The 18,882-nt window shown below is 44.4% G+C and overlaps 1 protein-coding gene and 1 pseudogene across 1 annotated transcript in view; one reads left to right on the top strand and one right to left on the bottom strand.

The window, feature by feature from the left end:
* The window catches only part of CNIH3 (cornichon family AMPA receptor auxiliary protein 3), a 621,447-nt gene that overhangs the window by 422,849 nt on the left and 179,716 nt on the right, over positions 1-18,882 (bottom strand). Inside the window, exon 3 of the mRNA XM_085609126.1 lies at positions 5,627-5,674. Within this exon, the coding sequence (XP_085465252.1) occupies positions 5,627-5,674 (48 nt within the window). The remainder of the gene's footprint in view (positions 1-5,626; positions 5,675-18,882) is intronic.
* Positions 9,629-9,967, top strand: LOC146816537 (small ribosomal subunit protein uS10 pseudogene; annotated as a pseudogene).

Genomic DNA, 18,882 nt, shown 5'->3' with positions numbered 1-18,882 from the left:
TGACCAGTGATAGGGATTTTTTAGATTCTTATCCCTAATAACTTTGCTCCCATTTGACGAATGTCAACAAAACTTTGCAGACCTGACAGTTTTGCAGCGTTTTGTCAAAGGAGTACATAGATAAAAAGGGAAACCCAAAATGGGCATAGAATCCAATGCGTTTTACATAGACTTTTGTGTTATACATAGCACGAACACCGTCTGTCGGATTTTGACGAAAATTAGAATGATTACATGTTATGGTTCACAGATGGTTCTGTTGGTAGGTAGGGTAAATATTTCACAAATTATAAGTGTTTTTAATTTAGGTATATCTGTGACAGCAGTAGTACCACGGTACTCCTGAGGTATATAGCAATGACATGTCATTAGCTAATTGGCTAATGGCTGCCTTTACAAAATGTAAAGGTAGCCATATTGTTTTTACCTTGAGTTTCCCTATGTTTTGCATCACATTATTCAATGTAGGCAAGTATTAGGTATGCTACTTTTCCTATACATATTACCACTTTAGTTAAGTGATAATAAGTAGAGAAAAATATTTATACATTTATATATATGTTTAAAAGAAATGTGGAGTTTCATGGGAGTACCGGGAATCCCTCAAAAAATAATTGGAAATACACTGTAAGACACTGTCTTTTTTTAATATAGTGTGCTAAAGTTTTTTTCAATTTTTCCGATATTTAAATATGCACATAAAAGTGTACGGAGTAGCACGGTAATTACTAAAAATTACAGCTCTACTGAAAAAAAACGCATTTCACCGAACAATGGTATAAAAATGTAAAACATTTTATAAATAAAAATGTTAACCTTTCAAAAAAAATTGGACGTATCACAGTACTCCTGCGCTACTCCTTAGTTTTTTTACAAAAATATATAGAAAGATATAACTATTTTGCTCTACCTGTTACTACTTTATTAAAGTGGTAACAGTTAGGGCAAAAATAAAAAACCTTGGGGCAGATTTATGTGGGACTTTCGCCCCTTTTACGCCGCCGTTGCGTCACTTTTGTGACGCAGCGGCGGCGTAAACCCTGCGCCACGTTGCGCCCGATTTACATCGTGACGCATCTATGGAGATGCGTCACGGTGTAAAGCCCTGCACCACGTGAAACCTGCGTCAGGTTTCATGTGGGCGTTGCGACACAGGGGGGGGGCGTTCCGTCGCAGGAACGCCCCTGAAAAGTGACTCAGTGAAATCTATAAGATTTCACTGAGTCACTTTTCCGACGCTGGTGCGTCAAATCCTTACGCCTGCTTGAAGCAGGCGTAAGGCTTGACGCACCATGTTAGGGATAGGGTAGGTTGGAACAGTGCTGGAGTCGCTTGCGATGCAACTTCAGCACTGCGCCAACCTTACGCCGGCAGATGCGTCACGTATCTGCTTGTCCTTGCGCCACGATGCACCGCATTGTAAATGCGGCGCATCTGAGGTGGCGCAAGGACAAACTTGCGTGACGCATCTACCCTAGCGCATCCATGCTGATTTGCAGGGATGCGCCAGGGAACATAAATCTCCCCCTTATACTTACCTGCATCAGAAGGCATAAAGCACAACACGGGAAAGTGTACTTAAAAACAACGAGGCCTCCTTCAACATTTAGAAAGCCAATGTTTTCCTAATCAGCTAATGACTTGTGATAACTATGTGCAGTCATACTGATGCTAATTACCCTCACAGTTCACCAAAAAAACACAATAAGAGATATCACTAGCTTTAAGTACATTAAAACTATAAAAAATGATTATATCACTTACCTGGACTACACAACATAATGCAAAATATAAAACTGTATGTTAAATATATTGGATTAACGTACATTTTGGCACCCTCCTTTTTGCTTTACACTCAGTTCACCCAAATCTGCAAACATTTGATTTCTTTGAGAATTAAACTGCTGGAAGAAGTGTGGTCAAAGATGCCGACATTTCTGAAACGGGTGCAAAGTTAATAAGGGATTCGTTAAAAAAAATCCATAGGGGTATAGTCTTTATAAATTTGAAAACAAAATACCTATTGCCACATAAATAAAGTGGGAATAAGTTATTAACAATAACACAAATTAATAGATAACCATATGTAACATCTTAACCCACAAGTCAGCAATGCGCTGACCGTATAATTATGCAAAATTCTGCTGATTGTTACTTTTGGTAAACTCAGCCATCAACCTATCACATCACCACTTCCTCCAAGCCCCAAGTATCATACTATACTGTCAACTGTACACATTATACTATAGCACAATATATTAGGTACATTTTATGCAACATATACATTTACAAATATTTACACTATTTATATATATATACCCACAGAATTAACATTTTATTATAATTGATATTTTGAAGATACAATATTGACTTGTTTTCATATAATTCTACAGCACCTTTTAATTTACACACTCCACTTTATGCCACTCGAATCCATAAGGGCTGACTTCACGCCACTGCTCTCTGCACTATTTAGAGGATGCCAGGCCACTTTACGATGCTCCACTGTGCACAACTAAATTCTACACTAAACCACTTTACATTACTTCACTTTACTCCACCCAACGCCACTGTACACCATGCCAATGTACACCATTATAGTCTATGCTATTATATAGTTCCCTACTGTATTAGATTACACTTTTGTATATGCCACTTTACTCAACGCATCTCCACTATACTGCTCCCAATTGTATGCTACTCCAATGTACACAAATCCACTGTACGCTAATGCACCATATGCTACCCCAGTATGCCCCACTTTATGGTACACCACAGGAGTGTATGCTATTACAGTGTACGCTACTCCACTCTGTGCCACTAAATTCTACTGAAATGCAATATACAACATTGCATCGTACCACAATAAACTGTATGCTATTTCAGTTAAAAAAATTACATTGTGTGCCACTCCAGTAAATGACACTTCAGATTCTACTAGTTACTAGACTCTGCACTTCTATAATTAACCCGATTTAAATCTATGACACTCTACTGTACACTATATGCCACTGTAATGCACATCTCAAGACTTAACACAAGTAAACTCAACGTTATTACAGTAAACACTACTCAATTCTATATTGTTCCACTGTATGGCACTACACTGTATGGTACTCCAATATATGTCATTGCACTGTACCCTATTGCACTGTACCCCACTGTATTGTAAGCTATTCCACTCTGCACTACTCCACTGTACGGCAAACTTGAAAAGCAAAAATTGGGGATAGAAACCAGACAACAGAGGAAATTCATCAGGGACTAACATGATTACCTAGATGGAACTGTCTATACCTTCGCCAAACGATTTGATATAAAACAATATACTTCAGATTCTAAAACAAAATTACGGGGGCCCTGGAGGAAATCAGTGAGTCGGACACTGACCTCAGTTAAGACGAAGGAACTTCCAATGGCAGAATGAAGATGACTGTGCTGGAGGAAATGCAACTAATGTATCTGGATCAACACACCTCAAGAGGGAGGGGGGAGGACACAATCCTGTCAGAGGCCAATCAAGGAACAAACAATGTAGAAGAGGGCATGGGAAGAAAAAAGTACCCTCTACGAAACAGAGAGAAGAAATAAAACAAACCACAGCCATGGAAGATAATTTAGTAGTGAATCTATGCAGTTATAGACTGCAAAGGATGAATAATCAATCCTTAATAAAGGTCTTTCTTTCTGTCCAAACAACATTTTGGAATATTGAAAACCAAAGATTGATTCCTAAAAATGTATCAGAAAAATCAAACTTGCCAAGTACTTTGCTAAAAACGAACCCAAAACTGTACATGCCATCAGACGCCAAGATACATGTGACCTTATGATTGATCAAACAAGTAATGTTCACCTACTGTTCGACCTGAAGGATGAGGATCTGATGGAAACTCTCTATAGGCACCGAACCCTCCCGCTTATGGGTGCATAACCCCCAGCTGTGCAAGGCTTCAGATGCACCTTCTTTGGGGTTGGGCTCAGGGCAGGGCCTGTGGCCTGGCACTGCACCCAAACACCTTGAGATGCCCAACCACTGAGGCACACTCTGTTGGGTTGGGCACAGGGCCTGGGCCATGAGTGGCCTACTCACTTTGTTAATTTCTTGGGGGTTCAGTTGATACTCTGACTCCAGGGGTGTCACTCCAGATCCACAGATCCGCCACAAAGCCCTTCAGTGTCATGCTGAGCATCATGGTGGATCCGCGGATCCATGGAACCTCCCCAAAAACATTTTCTTTCACATTTAACCATTCCCCCTCCCCACAAGACCCAGGGGTCAGGGTACCCCTAACCTGCCCCCTTATATCTTGTTTTGTTCTATTTTTTAGGACCCAGGACCAAGTTTACAAGTCCAAAGATAGTGACTGCAATTTTTCCTTCAGATTGCATCCAGCCAATCACAGCCTGTGGTTCAGCTCACAGAGCCGTGGCTCAGTCCCAGATCCTCCGCAGCATAAAATATACAAAGTTTTTTAGGCTTAATTTACTACTAAATGGATACAGCCCAAATCACAAAAAGCATGCTTTCTGGGCCAAGATCTAGCTTTCTGACAAACTTGGTATAAACACATTCAGCTGTTTTGGCTGTAGCTGTGTCCAAATTTCCTATGGATCAATGAATGTGGAGACGTGTTTTGGGCCCCCTCTTTCTCAGCCCCCACCTGACAGATCACCCTGAATTCTTTCCAAAAAGGAGCTGAGCTGGAGGAACATTTTTTGAGAACGTTTCATGAAAATTTGTAAAACACCACCAAAGTTATAAGTAAACCAAAAAAATTTTTTCCTATGGCAACACAAGCCTAACTATAACTACCCACTATCAACCACCACTGGAGGGTATAGGTATATGTGTTTTAGTTACAAATATATGTAAATGTATAGCTATATACATATTTCTGTTTCCACTTGAAGAGTACAGGAAGTTATGTAGTTTATAGAAAACTCATGAGGAAGGAGGTATTTCCTTAAGGACCATGTTTAAGTTGCATAGAAATAGAGAGTAATTAAAGTCTGTTAGACAAAGCAAAGCCAAATTTGTGATGACTGTAGCAATGAAGACTATGATTGTGAGTAATAAAAAGTATTGGTAAGTAATTCAGACAGCTCTCATGGGTCCTGTGTATTTGAACAGCATGAATGGTCTCGCAGGTCCAGAATATTAAAAACAGGTTTAGCAGGATTGAAGGCACTAAAAAGTAAGACAAATAATGTCCTCCTTCTAAACTTGCAGCTGTATTCTTTAGAGAAATTCTCTTTCTGATGCTGCAGACCACAGCAGAACAGGTACTGCCATAGACAAACAAGCATTCTGGTATATTATAATACCCACACAAACCATCAGGAATGATGGGGCTGCAAAGAAGGCGTTAGAATCTACAAGGCATATTTTAGCATCACACTGTCACATACTGCATAATTCTATAAATAAATAAATAAGATATAAAGCTATGACCAATGTGATCTTTATTGCCAGTCTTCTGAACATAAAAGTAGCGCTACCCCAGGCAGCAGCGGAGGATTCTTTGAACTGGAGTTCCTTCCATCCCTATGAAGTACTTCCTGCCTCTTAGATACCAAAGGTCACAGATAATCAACTTTACACAGCAGTAAAGGTCAGGCTTACCTTCCGCAGCAAAAAGCAAATGCGTTCAATGTTTCTTAAGCGCTCCCGCTGTTAAAATGATGAAGAATAACAAACATGTCAGATAATAACCAAAGCCCCAGATTAACATCAATAATCAACAGATGTTTTTCAAATAATTTCACGTTATAGATAGTACACCTGTACTGTCCCTAAAAATATTAGCATATTTTTTCATGGTTACACATACATTGGTTAGCCAGTGTTAGAACACTGGGGTGCAGTCATCTGCTCCCCCACACAGTAAATGAGTCCTATAAAGCAGCGGTTCTTAACTTGTGGTCCAGGGACACTGAAGGTCCACAAAGCCTTCTCAAGGGGGTTCGCGACTGCTTAGAAAATTAAACAATATTAACAGGTTTAGAAAGTATTAATAAATAAAGAAGTAAAATTAAAATGTTAAAGTGTTCTGTCTGTGAAGGAATGCGAAATTGGAGGATAAAAATTAAGTTAGTATGCACAGATTGATTTGTGGGAGCAGTACAAATGCATCAATCTGAATATAATATGGACAATGAGAGGCTGCAATTGAATTAACTCCCCCCCCTTAATATAAACATTTTGTTGTGTTTCTGTTTCTGAATTATATCAAATATTTCATAATATGTATATTTGTTTGATGAATGATTGTTTCTGTATTTATCGGTATTGGTTTGCGGTTCAAATCATCAAAAATGCTTAGCCAGGGTCCCTGCCTTCTAATAATGACTCAGTGGGGGTCCCCGGAATCGAATAATGGTTCAGTGGGGCTTCCTGGGTTCCAGTAATGATTAAGTGGGAGTCTCCAAAAGTCAAAAGGTTATAAACCGCTGCTCTGAAGGATCTTGCTGTGCTGGTCACAGCGACAGGGAGTTGGGAATACATATAACCAATAGTGGATACATGCCCTCCACTTGCTGTAGTGAAGCAACCAATCAGATTGCATTATTCAAAAAGTTAATATTGTTAATACATTCATGCACCAAAAACACAGGGCGGTGGAGCACAAGAAACAGGGTTGATTCTAATACGAAAGAGCCATGATCTTCTTTTAACTGTTTTTATCCATTTCTTTTAATGTTATTGTTCTTTTACAAAATAAAAGATTTTAGTGAGAAGAAAGTGTCTAAGTTGGTGTCAGCAGTCTGCGGAAGAAACGGTGGATTAGCTGAGCTCTCACGGTTGAAGATACATTTATCGTGGGCCATCTATTTGTAAGGACCTGCATTCTGCCTAAAGTTTTGAACTTGGATGGTAGGTGAACTGGGCGGTAGTGTATCTCACATTCCGTGTCTGGTCATTGTGTGTTCCTGGCACCCTTGAACAGAAGGCTTTGGCCTTGGGTAAAGCACTTTAACTTTGATGCTGGCATCCCATGCAGAGGGTTCTATTAAGGCCTATATGATGTGATCAAACCTTCCCCATTTAAGGGCTAACTTTGCGGCTTGGATTTGAAACTACTGAAGTGGGTCAACACGTTTTTATGGTCTGGCTTGACAGTGCAGAGAACCACGAAGAGATGGGCTGTGGCTCTGCCCACATGTTGGGAGCCAGGAGTACATGTTTTGATTGGGCAGACGTTGTGTGCTTCCACAAAAAAGTGCTTGACCTCCACGATGCTGTGATCATTTTATTTGTTTATCCAGCTGCCTGAGGTTGATGTAAGCCATAGGGGAGCGAGCTCAATCAGGGTAAATACACTCAATGATAATGATGAACTACTTTGCAAAAGACTGAATTCTTCGCGTCCTCCTCACAGTGCTTACTATTGTGAGGATGAATCCTCTCCCAGAGACAACCATGCATACCTTCTATAATGTAATTTACATTTTTGGTTTCTGCTCCTTACAGTATACAATCTCCTCAAATCAACACCAGAAGCTGCAATTATACCCAGGAAAGGTGGAAGAGTGGTTGAGAACACTGAGTACAATGGAAGAAATGGAAGGACCGAGATACAGAATAATAGGATTTAGTGTAAACACTCCCCACTACCATCTCCTCTTTGAATGCCAGGCTATTCAGTTTTAAAGTTTGCTTTTTGAGGCATGGATCCACTCCGTCATACACTGATGCTATTGGCGAGGCATGCTTACTGCGTCATCAACAGTCTAAAACAAAACCACTTTGCACTGAACATGTGAATATGGCCTGTGCTGTTTAAAGGAGAAATATTTAATAAAAATATTTGGAAACAAATCATGTCGAATCACTAAATTAGGGCAATGACTACTTACCTTCTAACTCTATTATGCTAATAAAATGAACCAATAGTAAAATAAATACTTCTTGGGCAGCACATCAGTGAGAATTCTGTACCGTCCTCTCCAGCCCGGAGCATGCACAATTAATATGCCACACACGGAGCTCTGGATTGTATGACTTTATTTGTCAGCATACAATAACACTCTGCACTTTCATTATGTCATAACTATCAATAACCACACTTTAACACCTCCCAGCAAGTTATGTAATTCCTTATTGAGTCCGTCTTGAACCGCAAGGGTCCTCGTGCAAAAGCCTCATGGCACTACATCTCCTCCATTGTTAAATAAAAAGTATAAACAACAGTCACATCATATTTCTTCAATAAGGTGTCGAGGTGCTCGCCTCAGTCAGCTAGATCGAGTGGTACAAGATGGTTGAGATGCACTCTGATTCCTGGTCGCCTCATTGACGATTGCAGGAGCTGATGAACATTGAGGTAGGTACTTAGTAGTGTGACGAGTCCTGTGTGATTGACTTTCCGGGATGATGCGCTGTTACCATATGTCCTTTGCACGTCACACCCTCAAAGGATTGACAGAAAATGGAGTGTCTGTCCACTAGGGCAGTTTAGTTTTGATGGCTCTTGAAATTTTCTCGGGGGAAGACGCCCCCGGACCTCCCTCGCTCACTTCACTTGCTCACCAGCGAGCACTCATCCCAAACTTTGGTGCCCCACCTCTTTCAAAGGCCACCACTGGGTATACACTTCCTGTTGCTTGGTGATATGCAGATATCTATGCCAGCAAGGTCTGGGTGTGGACAACAAGAGGGCAACTCAAGCGGGGAGTTGCTGTGTTCCCACGAGAAACTTGGCCATGGTCATTCCTTTTAAGGTCACCTTCATGCATCTAACTTGTGTAGTATTGCCTATTATTAACCATGGAGCCACCCACTGGAACCAAGTCTCTACGTAACATGTTTCAAAGTTAGGGACGTTTTGTCTCCCTTTGTTTATAGGAAGGAACAATTTGGTGACTGCCACTCTCTGCCTACTGTTGGTCCAAACGAGTGGTACCAGGACCGTGTTTAGGTCTTTAAAAAACACCCTGTAGGTATAGTATACTCTGCATGTATTCTCAGTATAGTAGAGAAGTAGTAGAGTATTTGTGGTAGGAGATTCATTTCTGCTAGAGCTACTATATATCCAGCGTTTTTTCCAGACGGTGACGGATTGCAGACGCTAAAGCCCTTTTCAGATTACCTGCTGTGACATCCTCTTCCCCTCTGGACACGTTCACACCTAAGTACTTGAAGGCATGTGTTGATAATGTAAGGCCTTGCTTGTCCAAGAAAGACAGTGTTCGGGCACTCAGGTCTTTTGGGGGAACATGGGAGACTTGCTTCTCTTCAGCTTCAGTCCTGAGATATTTTCAAACTCTGTTAAGTTCTGCAGAGAGGCGTTTGCGAGCATCATGTAAATATAGGAAGGAATATATCTTTCCGCGTATAGAGAGGTAAATATGTTTTTGACCTTGCAACAATACCCTGTGATACTTCCTTTCTTTACACATGTGATTTGAGAAGCCCACCATTGCCAGGCAAAACAATAATGGTGAGAGAGGGCAACCCTGCCTTGTACCATCTGTATGTGTATCTTCTCCTATAGTGCCTCCACTGACTTCATCCTCACAGTGGCTTTCAAACTCAGACAGCAAGATCTGCTGTTTTCTTCCTGGCTCACCGCTGTTCCTTTGTTCATTTAGTGAGTATGAATAAGTCAGTCAGGGAGCATCAGCCATGGCCTTTAAAGACACCGGTAAAGCACCAGTGGAAAGGAAGTAGCGATCCGCTGTATCAGAGTCACTCTGACTATTCGCAATGTGAAGTCACTTTTAAAAGCGTGTGCGGAACTTATGAGCGGTGCTGAGGAGAGAAACCTGAACATGAACAGACTAGCTTGCATGCCTAGCACGACTATGCAAATTACGTACTAGTCGAAAAACTTCTTGTGGTGAAGGTTCAAAGACTTGGGATGGTTTCCAGATGCATATTCATAAGTGATTGATTCCCTTCCCCATCACATTTATCAGTACAGAACCAGGGGTAGATGTGGAAGTTACCAGTGCTGATACATAATTTACTACTTTGATGAATTATTGTTCATCATTAAAAAAATAAACATGTTTGCAGTGGAGCTCTTTCATAACAGCTGAATCCATAAGAGAATTCCTACAGCAAATCCCAATTCTCTCAAAATATGCAGTAAGTAGCTCCAGCTCATCGTATCAAATGCCTTTTCCATGTCTATAGAAACAAGAACTGCAGAAGCCGGGCCAGGCAGCGCTTGATCCAGGACATGGAATAAACAGCATAGATTTCCAGCAGTATTTCTTTTTGGTACAAACCCATTTTGATCAGGGTGGATAGGTTGGGAGAGTGTTGTGTAGTCTTTTGGATAATATCTTCCAAAATGTTTGATTGTCAAGGTTTAGCGTAGACAAGGGTTCTTAGACCAACCGGTCGATTGTGTCTCTGCCTGGTTTTGGCGGCACTGTAATGATTTCTTTTGTTAGTGAAAGGGAGGATGGAGCCTTTGTCACATGCAGTTTGGTACATTTCCAGTAAGTGCTGTGCTAATGATGTTTGATAGGTCTGATTGAATTCTTAGGGCTGTCAATCACTGCCCAGAGTTTTCCCCACAGCCAGTTGCTCTATGGCTAAGTTAACCTCTGCTCAGAGTCGTGTATCTACTTCTGGAGTTTGTTCAGAAGACAGGTGAAATACAGCATCACCGCACATACACTCATCTCACATAGTCTGGTTCAGTGCTTAATTTGAGCCAGTGGTTTTCCAGTGCTGGGCACTGGCACTTAATTGTCAACACCAGCGCCTGTGACAGTCTGCCACAAGTTGGCGCTGTCTGGCTGATTTAGAGATGACCACAACAGCAGTCAATTATTAATTCAATACACATTAAAAATGACTATTAACTGCTGTCCAAGCCATCCTTATAGCTTCGGGGGTCTGGAATAGTCCGAATGTTCACACCTGTAAGAGTGAGATGGTTTGTAGTTGAGTTGTTACTACCATTGGCATTATGACAGGGGAAATGTGTGATGCAAGCTGCAGTGGCCTCCTGATGGGAGCCCCGGCACCTATTATTTTTACAAATGAAGCACTGGCTTGTCTATGGCTTGTTTGCAAAGTGTTTACGTTACTAGGTGATTTCAATATTCATCTGGATAAACCAAAGGACCCCTGGTCCTTTTGCCATTTGGAATCCTTTCCACATTCAATCTCCTACGTGCTGACACGGCCCCACACATAAAGCAGGCCATGCCATTGAAGGTATTAGATCAAATCTATCGTTCCATTGGGAAAGTCCAAAACATCCAATACAGGTGTGCTGGTCTGATCATTTTTTAATCCTGTTCACCTGGCCTTATGCACGCTCGCAGGAGAGAAGAGCGCTTACCCAGGAGCAAGGTACCAGAACATGAAGGTTACCAAGAAGGGGTCGAAGGTGCATTCGGCCTGGTGGTTCTCTCAGGATTTAGCCCTTGAGAGAGCCACTTGTAAAGAGTTGGAGAGAGCGTGGCGTCACCACTTTCAAAATAAGGATAAATACTTTATGAAGTGGCTTTCAATATTTACCATACAAACATTAAAAAGCGTGCCCCTGTTTCTATACCCAAAGTATTAGAGAGGCCAAGAATGATGGCAGGGAAATTTTAAAAAAGGTCTCTAGTTTCACAGACCCGAAAACAACATCCCCGCTCCCAGAATCCAATCATTCACTTTTTGCTAGATTAAGTAACTTTTTTAAAGAAAAGATCTTCATAATACAGGCTAGCATTAAGAGCTCCTACTAACTGGCCGATGCCACAGATTTTGGTGACATTGAAGGCCCATCAGCTAAGACAAGGCTGACACACTTTTTGCCACCCTCATTAGAGGAGCTGAAGAAGCAGTCTGCTTCCTGTAAATCAGGATCCCCTGAAGATCCGCTTCCGCCTCACATATTGGTGGCTGGTGCGGATAATTTAGATCCGATTTACCAGGAACTATTCTCGGTTTCACTTCATTCAGGCACCATTCCTGACTCTTGGAAGAGAGCCAATGTGGACCCCTTCTTGAAAAGGCCAATGCAGATCCGGAAACACTGGCTAACTTTCGTCGGGTCTCATTATTGCCAGCGGCCTCTAAGATTTTCGAAAAATCAGCAACTCACCACTTTTTTGACAGATAACAAGCTGCTACAGACCTCCTAGTCCGGCTTTTGTTCGCGACATACTACGGAGACAGCTTTCCCTGAAATGGCAGTATCAATAAAGATCAGCCTGGACTCTGGTCCCAACACAGCATTGGCCCTGCTGGATCTGTCAGCAGCATTTGACATGGTGGACCACAGCATCCTGCTAAAAAGACTGGAACATCCGGGCCAGGCAGACTCTGCTTTAGGATGGTTAAGGTCCTTTCAGAAGGAAAGAGAGCAGGTAGTGTGGATGAAACCTTACTCTTCTAATGGGGGGTGACCCAGGGATCTGCACTGAGCCCCACCCTTTTCAACATCTATATGCCTCCTCTGGCATTTCTGATTGAACCGTTTGGCATCAAGATTATTTCCTATGCAGACATTACACAGCCCCTTCTCACCTATGATGGGGATTCAGCTAGAGCCAAAGAAACATTCACTCTTTGCTTAAAGATGCTACCTGACTGGCTCGGGAAGAACAAATTACTGTGTAATCTAGATGAGACTGATATCCTATTATTTGGGCCAAATCTCCTTCCAGGATGGACTGGAGCTTGGCCAAAGAATGTTTCCCCCACCGCTCCGGTGGAGGTGGCAATAAACTTGGGAGTTCTGTTTGACTTGCACCTTTCCCTCAATGCCCAGGTTTCTTTGGTGGTAAAATCTTGTCTTTGGATTCTGCACCTGCGTAGGAGATTTCTACATCTGATTCCTCAGGAAGCGCAGATCACAGTGGTTAGGGCTTTGACATTATCACAGCTGGATTATGTTAATGTACTCCACCTGGGTATCCCAGAGTACTGTCTTGCTCTTTCGTGAGCAGCTTCACTGGCTCCCAGTGGGTAAGCGGATATTGGTCAGAGCTCTATTACTGACGCGTCAAGCCCTTCATAATAAGGGGCTGCTATATCAGAATGAGGGGATCAATGCTTTCATCCCAGGGAGAGTGTCGCGCTCCAGTCAGGCTGGGCTGCTAACAGCACCCCACTTTAAGAAGCGGCGAGGAGTCTCCTCCTTTACAGTGCTGTCTGCAGGTTTGTGGAATCAATTTCCTAGTCAGCTGAGAATAATAAAAGAGGACGTGAGCTTGAAAAAAGCACTAAAACATACCTCTTTAGCCCTCAGGGCAGGGGTTGGCTGGCTGGGGTCTGTTCTTCTGTTGTGCCATTGATGCTGAGCCCTGGGACACTCTTGGAGGAGCCAAGCGCTATATAAATGATTTTCTTTCCTTCATATGTGCTTACAATAGACGATAAACACCACATATATATCTGCCTGTGTATGTGTGAAGGATATGACCATGTGGGTGTTTGATGGCAGTAATACTCGTGTGGGGAGCTTCACTCTGTATTAGCCTGGCTAAAAAAACAGCCAGATATGTCACTGTCTAAGATCTTCAAAGCTTTACACTCTTTATAGTGGTGGGAGCTCAGTCTAGCCCGCAACACCCTGTGTAAATGCCTCCTTTTGCTGAAGAGCGGTGTTATCAGCCACTAGGGCATGGAGCGCTTTTTCCAGACAGTGCATCTTCATTTCTAATATATGTAATTGTTATTGTAGTAATATTCATACCCCATTTATGCAGATATCATGTACTTAAACCTTAAAGGACTCATTTTCATTCAGTATTTCTTCTGTGGAACCCGCGTTTGTGGCAAAAACAGGTGTTAGTTTTACGTGTATAGTAGCCCAATAGAAGGTTTTCCAGACCATAGGGGGCTGCAGTCCGCATGTGGCATACTCACTGATAGTGCCGTACACTGTAAGGTGAGCAGCAGGTGCTGTGGTCAGAAAGGGTCTTGGCTGGGTAGTCAGCTCCAAGAATCAGCTTGTGTATATGTATTGTAGAGATGATCATGTCTAAACAAGTGTACAGCACATCAACATTGAGTACTCTCCAACTCGCAGATGTATTTGCTTCCCATACATCCGTGAGTCCTCAACCTATGACTTCTTCCGACAGGTGTTCAGAGAAATTGCTAGAGGAAGTTCCTGGTGGTGGCAGGGGCTGCCTATCTAGGTCTGTGCATCCAGGAAACAATTAAAATTGCCAACCACAGTGTTTGGTCGCAGGGGATTGGTGTCATCAAGACAGATATACTGTTCAAGCAAGCGAGTGGCCCGTGTTCAGAAAATACAGTGCAAGCAGGTGTACCCTTCTGCCATCCAGTAGGCTGCCCATGTGTACATAGCACCCCTCGGGATTGATGTTCTGCAGTTCGGCTCAAAAGGGAACCCCCAGATCTAACTCATACTAATACTCCCATCATGGGTCCCAGCAAATCCTAGGGATGCACTCATTCAAGTGTACGGCAACATGAGAAATTGAATAACGCATTGGATGATTAGGCGATGGGTCCACAAGCCTTATGGCATCCCAGTTCCTTAGTGATGATGATTATAGACTTTTTAATATATTTTTATTCCATGCTCATTTTATATAATTGTGACCCTTTTATTGTATGGCTATGTTTTTAACATTGTATGATGTTTTTTTTTTAAGGATGATTGTTCTGTATATTCTTATGTGAATGATCATTACTTGGTCGAATAAAGCTACTACTACGATTACTACTACTCCCAGCATGGGCTGAGGAAGTTGTAAAAAAAATAAAAAAACCTGCCCCCTATTTCTTTGTTACAGCCATTCACCCTCAATTTTGGTATGGTTTGTTTCCCGGAAAATAGCAGTGTGCTCCATGCCACCTTAAAAATGAGTCTACATGATATCTTTTGGTAAGATGGCCTAGTCCCTGGCATTTCAAGTTACATCTATGTATTGGCCCATTGTAATAAAAGGTGGAGGTTGATGGAGTAAATGTATGTTCACTTACTCCTATGTAGGTCTGTAATATGTTTAGTGAATGCCTAATTTATGCCTTGGTCTTGGAAGAGATAAAACCTCTGGTATACGTCAGTAAAATTATCTGATTCAAGTTATGCAACCGATACTTCATCCTGCTCTCAAAGAAATAACTGTTGAACTCTACCAAGTTTAACTGTACAGGGCTGGATAAGAACTTCCTCTTGACCAAGCATAGTAGAAGAACAGTGTTGTACAGGATAGAAAAAATGGGGTGGGTTGAAGACTATCACTCGAAAGGCTTCCTTCAAGCACTTCGAGGCCCCTAAATCTCTGTCTGCAATGTGTTTAGTGATGCCTAAACAGCCCACCACAAAGCCATGTCTATGTCAGATTGTAGCATTCATCTCTTAAAGCAACCGAGAACTTAAGAAGTTTCAAAGGTTATCCCATGTGTTTGCATCAGCTTATGCCTAAATAGATCTGTTGCAAACCTGCCGGACATTGTCAGAACATGGGCTACGGTATTTCACATCACAATTACGTGCACCTTTCCTAAACTTTTTCCATTAGCCTTCCACATATTCACCCTCTAACACCAGTCTATGCTCATGAACCCCTCAATACTCTGCACCTGGGGTTGCTAAAAAAGCTAATTAAAAAAAGTCACCTGCAGTTTGTGGGGGGATTTGTGGCATTCATCTAGATTCGGAATCCGATGTGGATGGAGCCGATGTGGATAGAGGCGATGTGGATAGTGCCGATGTGGATGGAGCCGATGTGGATGGAGCCGATGTGGATAGAGCCGATGTGGATAGAGCCGATGTGGATGGAGCCGATGTGGATAGAGCCGATGTGGATAGAGCTGATGTGGATAGAGCCGATGTGGATGGAGCTGATGTGGATAGAGCCGATGTGGATGGAGCCGATGTGGATAGAGCCGAAGTGGATGGAGCCGATGTGGATAGAGCCGATGTGGATGGAGCCGATGTGGATGGAGCCAATGTGGATGGAGCCAATGTGGATGGAGCTGATGTGGATAGAGCCAATGTGGATAGAGCCGATGTGGATAGAGCCGATGTGGATGGAGCCGATGTGGATAGAGCCGATGTGGATGGAGCCGATGTGGATAGAGCCGATGTTGATGGAGCCGATGTGGATAGAGCTGATGTGGATGGAGCCGATGTGGATAGAGCTGATGTGGATAGAGCCGTTGTGGATAGAGCCGATGTGGATGGAGCCGATGTGGATAGAGCCGATGTGGATAGAGCTGATGTGGATAGAGCCGTTGTGGATAGAGCCGATGTGGATGGAGCCGAGATGGATAGAGCTGATGTGGAGAGAGCCGTTGTGGAAACAGCCGATGTGGATGGAGCCGCTTCCTTATCCTCCTTAGTCCCAGAAGAGTTAGTCCTGATGCCAGCATTTTTGGGTATGGAGGAAGACTCCGGTAGCCGGGCAATGGATGTCGGGCAACAGGGTGGCTACACGAGTCTGGAACATCATGATATCAGCTGGTGTATCTTAACCAGCTGATAGAATGTATTATGGTTTGAGGGATCAGAGAAAGTTTCACCAGGGATACAGATGAAATGATGAATGGAATCTCCTTTGGAATACAGCAACTTGGTTTTGGTAACCCTGCTACCTCTGAGTGTTATTTACGGTGATTAAAACTTGAATTGTCACACTGGCGTAGTCGGCAGAATCACCAGCGGAGATCTCAACACCAAGGGAAGACGGCGAGAGTTCGCCCTGATCTCCACTAGACTGAGGCCGTCTTTCCACAGGACTGGCTGAGGTTGGGTGAGGTCGGTCCTGTTTTGTGACACTTCTTCTCCCTCATGTGATGAGGCAGGACTCTTTATGGCTCTTGGACCTGGGCGCTGTGTTGAATCGGTTCTGTTTTGTGTAACCTTTACCCCGTGGAAGGAGTGGGCCTTATTGTCTCTAAAACTGCTGTCGTAATTCGGATGTGTGACACTGCTTCTCCTCTTGTGTTTGAGGCGGGACTCTCTCTGGCTCCTGGTCCCGGGCGCAGTGTTCACCTGGTTCTTTTTTGACTTGTTTGGCGCTTTTGGCCCCGCACAGGGCTCTCTGTGCCAGGCTGGCATTAGTCTCGAATGCTGGCCGGCTCGAGCGTGGGGTTGCTATCTGAGCATGGCCAGCTGGAGTTTTGAGTGCGAGCAGCTGGGACGCGGGCGCCTTCCCACGCGCACCAGCATCAGAGCGTTGGCGCGTGGACGGGCCTGGTGAGCGCAGTTCGCTCCAGTGCCACCGACTCTGAGGCACTTGCATGTTGCCTTGGGTTTCTATTCAATTTCACACGGTGACTCACCTCTTGTGCTTGTTATATCGAGGTCGGAGCCTCCTGTTCGGGGTTCCCCTGAGTGCAGCTGGAAGCGGCGCTTTGGGACATCTATTAACGTGCCCGGCATGCCCTTACACGGGCACACACAATAAACGCTAACCTGCAGCAGTGTTTGTTTTGGTTTGAGATGGCATTGGAACATCTCTGCCGCTGACCGCGGCCCCCGCAGGGGGCCACTCGGCGGTCGGCGCCTTAGTGGCCCCGGGGCCCCGGTCACCCCTCCCCACTCCCTCCCTTCGGGGGGGGGGCAGGGACACAGACTGGAGCCCCCCTCCGTGTCAGGGCCGGAAGTGACGCGCAATGCGCGTCACTTCCGGGCCCAGGTGTGAGGGGGAGGCTATTTAGCCTTCCCCCACCCTCACTGGCGACCTCTTTTGTCGCCCACCTCGCCTTTTTCGGTCGCAGTCTCTGGCTCCTTCGTTCGTCGTCCTCGCCGCTGCGATCCCGGCCCTACCACCATCTCGAACAACGGTGAGTCTTGCTCTACCCTTCCCGCCCCGGCCCCGTCCCTGGGCAGTACCAGGTCGCCGGGGCCCTGTGGCCCGGATGGCCACGGGCGGGGAGGGCGCAAGTTGGGCCAAGAGGGCTCAGGGCCGCGTTAGGGATGTGGTCCGGTTGCGTGCACGTAACTCGTCATGCTTTACCAGACACCCAGCTTAGAAACTAAACATGGAACGTACCCTCGACTACTCTCTCACAATCAGACACCAGCAAACATGAAACCTTTCCAGCTTCATGCGAAAGGGGCCCCGTGATAATGTGATGCAGTGTCGTAGAAACGATCGTTTGTGCTATAAAAATGTAGAATGAGCGGCGCTCCCTGGGGAAGGTTATTGCCCCCTTCCCAACGGCGCTCCAATACATTTGGGTCGAGTTCGCGCTATAAATAGGCAACAATCTTCACAACTTTTCAAAGAGGTGCAGCTCCCATCTTTTCGATCGGTCGTCGTCGGGTCTCCAGATTGCGGTGAGTCTTGCTGCACCCACTCCGCCCTGGCCCTGTCCCTGGGCAGTACCAGATCGACAGGGCCCTGTGGCGCGGTCGGCCACGGGCGGAGGGGGCGCAAGATTAGGGCGAGGGTGGCGACTTTAAAGGGCAGTGACGCGGTCCGCCGGCCGAATTTATCGGTGTACCGAGGGACGTAGACCCGAATGGTAGAGCTCCTGATGGAGCGCTGCCGACATTGGTAATAGGAAACGAGGTTTGAAGCCTCGGCGTCGGCAAAAACATCCCGTGATTCTGGGCAATTCACTTAATCTCCCCGTGCCCAACAAGAAACAAGCATTTACGCGCGTTTAAACTATTCACGGCCCCGATGTGTAAATTTAGACGGTGGTTATGACGTGCGAGCACCCGTGTGGCCCGGTGATCAAAGGCATATCATTTGGTTTGAATTACGGTGACGGGGCGGCCGGGGTCCAACAGGAATTGGGGGCTGCCTAGAGTGCATAATCACGGAGTTTTGGACTTGTCATGTAAGCGCACCAATACACTTTGTGCTATGCAGCCGGCGCTCTTGCAAGCGCTTCAATGCGTTCGTGTGGAGCTCGCGTGATCTGGGGCATTCAAGCATGTTATTATTGTACTGCGAGACTTAAGTAAGGCGCCACAATACCTCGTG

Source organism: Triturus cristatus, chromosome 6, assembly GCF_964204655.1.
Source record: "Triturus cristatus chromosome 6, aTriCri1.1, whole genome shotgun sequence".
NCBI lineage: Eukaryota > Metazoa > Chordata > Amphibia > Caudata > Salamandridae > Triturus > Triturus cristatus.
This window is presented reverse-complemented; position numbering and strand designations above follow the sequence as displayed.